This window comes from Trachemys scripta, chromosome 24 (genome assembly GCF_013100865.1).
Source record: "Trachemys scripta elegans isolate TJP31775 chromosome 24, CAS_Tse_1.0, whole genome shotgun sequence".
In the NCBI taxonomy this organism is placed as follows: Eukaryota; Metazoa; Chordata; order Testudines; family Emydidae; genus Trachemys; species Trachemys scripta.
In genome coordinates, this window is record NC_048321.1 from 2273137 (window position 1) to 2278670 (window position 5534).

A 5534-nucleotide genomic window follows, 5' to 3' on the forward strand; every position below is an offset into this window, starting at 1 on the left:
TTGAAAAACACGACAGAGACAACGACACATGTTGGTGGGCCATGCTTAACTTGACAGGCTTGTTATGACTTGCATAGTCTGAGCAAGCACCAGCGGAGTGGCTGGTGTGGGATGGATTTGCACAGAGCATGGTTAACTGGCGGGGAGAGATGGGGAAGCAGCAGAGGGCCCTGATCCCTTCTCCCAGTCATCTGCTTTAATCCCAGCCCCTCGACCATTGGGGCATTAATGCCAAGGCCAGAAGGGATCATTGTGACCTCCTACATAGCTCAGGTCACAGAATGGCCCCAACATTAGCCCTAGAGCAGAGCGTTTAGAACAGCCCATCTTGATTTACAATCAACAGTAATGGAGGAGCCACCATGCCCTCAGGAAACTGGTCCCTTGCTGTCATGTTAAAAACGGAGACCTTATTTCCAGGCTGAATTAGTCCAGCTTCAACTTCCAGCCCCAGGATGGTGTTGGACGTTTCTCGGCCCTCTGCACAGCCCACTGCTGTAGAGTTGTTCCCCACGTAGGTACATATAGACAGGGCTCAAGTCACCCCTGAACATTCTCCTGGTTGAACTAACTGGACACTCCCCTGACAGGCTCCCTCCCGCAGCAGCAGCCAGTGGGGCACTCTGGCTGGGGGCTTCCCTCACCAAGTGGGTGCCCAGAAAGGCAGGCTGGGTGCTGAGACCATGCCCTGCTGTACCCAAGGAGATCAGGATGAGCCATGGTGTGCTTGGGAGTCCCTAACACAGACGCTTCCTCCCATTTGCAGGTGCCATATCCCCAGGCCTGGAGCTCTGTGCATTGCTTTATTGAGACCAACCTGAGAAGTGAAGGGGAAAGTAGGGGGCTTTGGGGACACTGTATCAAAAAGCTAGTCGAGTAGGAAAGGCTCCCTGGAAAATCCAGTGACGAGACGCCAGCTGCCCTGGCTCAGCACGGGCCCGGCTGGATCCAGCTCCCCACACCCCCAGGCAGCCGGCCCAGCACCCCTCAGGTCCTGTCCAAGGCCTCCCTGCTGCAGGCGCTGCTGTAAGTACGGGGCTCGATGCTAGCGGCTCTGGGATCGAGTGGGAGGTCGTCACCTTCTCCCTGGTGCTGCCGATGCTTAACATTTGTGTGGGCTCCTCGGCGGTGGGCCACGGCCAGCTGCTCGCCAGGCACTTGGGCTTCAGGACAGCTGCAGGGAGGAACAGAGTGAGAACAGAAGTTTCCCAGCCCAGCCCATCAGCCCCCCGCTGGGCACTGGGATCAGGTAATGAGCGTGTCCCTGGTCATCATGCTCAGAGCCCTGCATCCACCCATCACTGAGCATGTCTCTGGGGGGAGACTGGCCTGTGCTGCAGTCCAGAGGGAGAGCTGAGGCACTGAGGTCAGAGCCAGTACAGCTATTTGTTCACTGCGGTGCCTTCTGCCAAGCTGGCCCCTGGCAGCCTTGTACCCAAGCGTGCTCCCGCCAGGCAGGGCGCCAGGGCAGCTGTTAGTCTGGCCAGGCACTTACGTGTGTCTGTTGGGGTAAAGCCATGCCAGGGCTCTCGGTTGCACCCCAGGGGGGTTTGGTCATCGTCGGCCTCCTGTCGTTCAGAATGCGCGAGATGGTGCCCAGGGCCTCAGCCAGGCCCTGCAAGTGGGTGCCGCTCAGTCCATACAGGGTGGAAGCTGCAGGACAAACATGCTGCATGGATCTTGCCCAGGGGCTGGGAACAGAGCCCAGTCCCATCAGCCCCTGGCATAACAGCCCACTACTGCTGCCTGCTGATGAGAACCAGCAGAGCGCTCACCATGCCCCGCCCAAATACTAGGATAACCACCCATTATCACTGCCTCCTGATGGAGTTACTCCATTAGTGCATGTGCCAACTTGGGGCTGTGATTCTGTCTCTCTATGGGTTGCCCCAGTGGTGCCCCCATGGAGTAAATCCCTGAGCTCAGGGACCTAGGGCTGGGCCTTTGGCACTGAGCTCACTCCCATCCTTGGCAACAGTGCCAATCTGGGCCTGATTGCCAGACATGCTGCCTCTCCCCTGCCCTGGCCCAATGGGCCTGCAGCTGCTGAGCCCCTCTGGGATCTGTTTGCTGCTGTCAGGCCCTGGCTGGTGACAGAGCAGCCCCTGATAGCAGCCTTGACCCACGGGCTCCCTGGGAGCCAGCACCTACCTTGGGTGATTCTCAGCTCCTCCCGCGTGGCGTCCAGATCAGCCCGCAGTACTGTGCAGCTCAAGCAGCGGGACTGTGCCCCCACGCAGGCCATGCCACCCTCTGGCATTCTGTCTGCACTGCCCTCTCTGTCCCATGGGGAGTCCAAGGACGTCTCCAGGAGGGCCCCGAGCAAGGGGCCGTCCAGCCCCGGGGATACACAGCTGGCGCTCCTGGGCAGGGCGCTGCAGGTTCTGCCACCCTTGGAGCCGGTGTGTTCCATCCGCACAAGGCTAGCAGGTGTCTGCTGCTCACACGGAGCCCCATTCTGAGCATCTGAGACACTGCTGCCCTCTTGAATGGTGGCTCTGCCCTGTGGCACTCTGTCTGTCCCCATATGCCCTCCTAGGCCAGCACTGCACAGCTCGGTCGCCTTCCCAGCTGCTGGGCGTGGCACTGGGGCAGCGTTCTTCTCTGCTTGCCGCAGGTGCCCAGTGCTCTGCCGCGGTTCTAAGCCATTCTCCACTTGCTGTCCCTGCCTGGAGCCCACTCTGTTGCACAGGGGCTGGGGAGCAGCTGGCTCGATCGCGCCCAGGCTTGGTCTCCGCACCAGCGGGGCGCCCGGCGTGGCAGCTGGGAGAATAAATCACCAAGAGTTACTGCTCGAGAGAGACAGGGCTCAGTCTGGGGCCAAGGGGCTGGGCATCGTGGAGCTGAGTTCATCCCAGCTGTGCCCAGACACCCTGGGACCTTGGGCCAGTCACAGAGGGTCACTTGCCTCAGCTCTGTAACAGGGACAAAAGAATGGCCCTGCCTCACAGGAGGGTCAATGCAGGAGCCCTTGGGACCTTCACACCACACAGGAACCACCTGGAGAGGCCAAATCCCGGCAAGCAGGTCTATGGCACTCTTCTCCCTCAGCGCCAGGGAGAACTTAAGACATCAGGGTTTCGTTACGGGCGGGGCTGGTCTATAGCTAGTTGCCCAACACTTCTCATTATAGAATCCTGTTTTCAGCTGCATATATCTTTGCCAAACTGCAGGTTGCCGGGCTAGGGTTTTCCTTGCCATCTGCCTGCCTCCAGCTGAATCCAGCAGGAATCGTTCAACCCTTTCCAGAAACGAGAGTGAGAAAACAACCTGCTTCGCCCAGTTTCCGAACCAGCCATAATACTCGCATAGGACCTCTGGCACCCCATGCTCAGGAGCAAAGGCCAGAGACTGGGTGGGGGGTGCTGGCCTCAGGGAGGTGCCTTTGGCTTTTTCTATTAAACCCTGCTCACACCTGGCCACGTATGAGCCTTTGGAAAGTGTCAAGTTTGCACAGGCTCAGTAGAGATCTGTTAGAACTTAGCTGCTAAAAATCGCCAAACATTCCAGTTACCCCAAGCATGCTCCAGCCTTTCATGCAACCAGCCTGTGCGTGCTCCGTCCCTCAGTGCAACTGAACACGCTCCAGCCCCTCAAGCAACCAGCCTGTGCGTGCTCCGTCCCTCAGCGCCACTGAGCGTGCTCCGTCCCTCAGCGCCACTGAGCGTGCTCCAGCCCCTCAAGCAACCAGCCTGTGCATGCTCCGCCCTCAGAGCGACCAGCCTGTGCATGCTCCGCCCCCCCAGAGCACACTCCAGCCCATGTGTGACCGGCCAGTACACACTCCGGATGCAGGAGTGAGCAGGACTTTCCTTGCGATAGCTGCTGCTGGTTGCCAGAGGCACTGTGGCTCCAAGCTCCAGAACTGAGCAGGGAGACGTCTCCCCATTATGCCTATGCTCCAGGGCCTTCAGCCTCAATACAGTGACAACTACTGCTGGCTGTCCCTGGGGCAGAAGAGCGAGTTGGGTGCTGCGGGTACACCCAGACAGTATGCAGGCGACTCAAGGTATCTCCTGCTAGTCTCCCCGGGGCCCACACCAGCTGAGCCCCAGAAACCAGCCCTGCGCTGGAGCCCATCCAGCGCTTCAGAGACAGCCGGATCCAATGCTCGGGAAAGGAGCCCTCACCCAACAAGCCGCCGTTCCAGCTGTTCTCCTGGCCACTGGCCCCCTGGGGCGCCCTCTGCCGCTCAGCCAACAGGGCCCGCTGTGCTGCACCGACATCCCTGGCCCCTTCCTGGGCTGGCACCCGCGCCTGAAACAATAAGTGTCTCTGCTTAGTGCCCACAGGTCCAGGCACTGTCCCCAGCACCACACGGGCCCATGCCATGGAGCCACAGCAGTGCCAGAAGCCACAAAACATCCCCTGCACCATGGACCAGGCACAGGGCAAGCAGCAATTCTGGTGCCATCAACCCCCACACCACTCTGCTCCCATGGGGCGAGGCCAGGGGAAGTGCAGCATCCCATGTGCTCACCTGGTGCTGCCATCCGGGCTTCTGGGGAACAAGCTGGAAATCCTCTGCCAGGGCCACGGCCTCCTGGCCACTCTCTGGGCCACGCTCCCGCACCCAGCTCTGCATTTCCTCAGGCAGGAGATTCAGGAACTGCTCAAGAACCAGCAGCTCCAGCACCTGCTCCTTGGTGCGGGTCTCTGGCTGCAGCCACCGATGGGAAAGTTCCCACAGGTGGCCGTAAACCTCCCGGGGCCCCTCGGCCTCCCGGTAGCGGAAGCCCCTGAAGCGCTGGCGCTGCGTCTCCATGTCGTGGCGGCGCAGGGCAGTTCCCTTCACCTTGGCACCATCACCGGCCTCGCTGGCATCCAGGCTGGCATGGATCTGTTGGGTTTTCCCACAGAGCAGAGGGAGAAGTCGGGCTCCCCCCAGCCCTTTGGGCCCCTGGCAGGTGTCAGTCACTCGTCTGGAGGCAGTGAGATCAGACTCATTCTCCCCCCCTTCTCCATCTCCCCGTGAGGCCAGGGGGCCCGGCAGCCCCTCCCGACACCGCTCGCCCCAAGGCTGCTGCCCGATCAGCGGCTGCTGCGGCACCAGCCAGCGCAGGATCTCGTCTGCCGTCCAGTACTGCACGGCAGGGGGCGCTTTCCCTGCTCGCTCCGGGGCTCCTGCAGGGGCGGGGCCGGCTGCCTCGGCCTCCTGCCCCTTGGCCTGCGTTTGCACCACTTGCTCCAGCAAAGTGGGAAACTGGAGCCCAGCTCCCTCCCGCACCACCGGTTCTGGCTCCTGCAGTGGGGGTGCGGGCTGGGCCAGGGCCTCCACCATCTCCAGCTGCTTCTGGAAGAGCTTCTCCAGGAGCTGGGCCTGGAACTCCCGGTCCTCCCGCCGCATCTCCCGGTCATGCTGGATGAACTCGGCCAGGCTCTGCCTCTCCTCTGCCCTCCAGGCACCAGTGCGCCTCGCCCGCTTCAGCTCCAGCTGGCTGCGCCCGTGCTTCTGGCTGGGTCCCCGTGGAGTCTCCAGCGGCCCATCCTCCCGTGCCTTGCGCTTCCTGGCCCGGAGGTGCACGAGCCGGTCC

The 5534-nt window shown here is 61.4% G+C and overlaps 1 protein-coding gene across 1 annotated transcript; it reads right to left on the reverse strand.

Moving 5' to 3' along the window:
* Nucleotides 1–790: 790 nt before the first annotated feature.
* On the reverse strand, nt 791–5534 carry LOC117869610 (the record flags this gene model as incomplete). The annotated part of the gene is given in 5 exon segments (XM_034756586.1): nt 791–1174; nt 1496–1653; nt 2152–2763; nt 4131–4257; nt 4481–5534. Coding segments are annotated over 5 exon segments (1960 nt in total), but the record flags the coding sequence as incomplete, so codon positions are not given.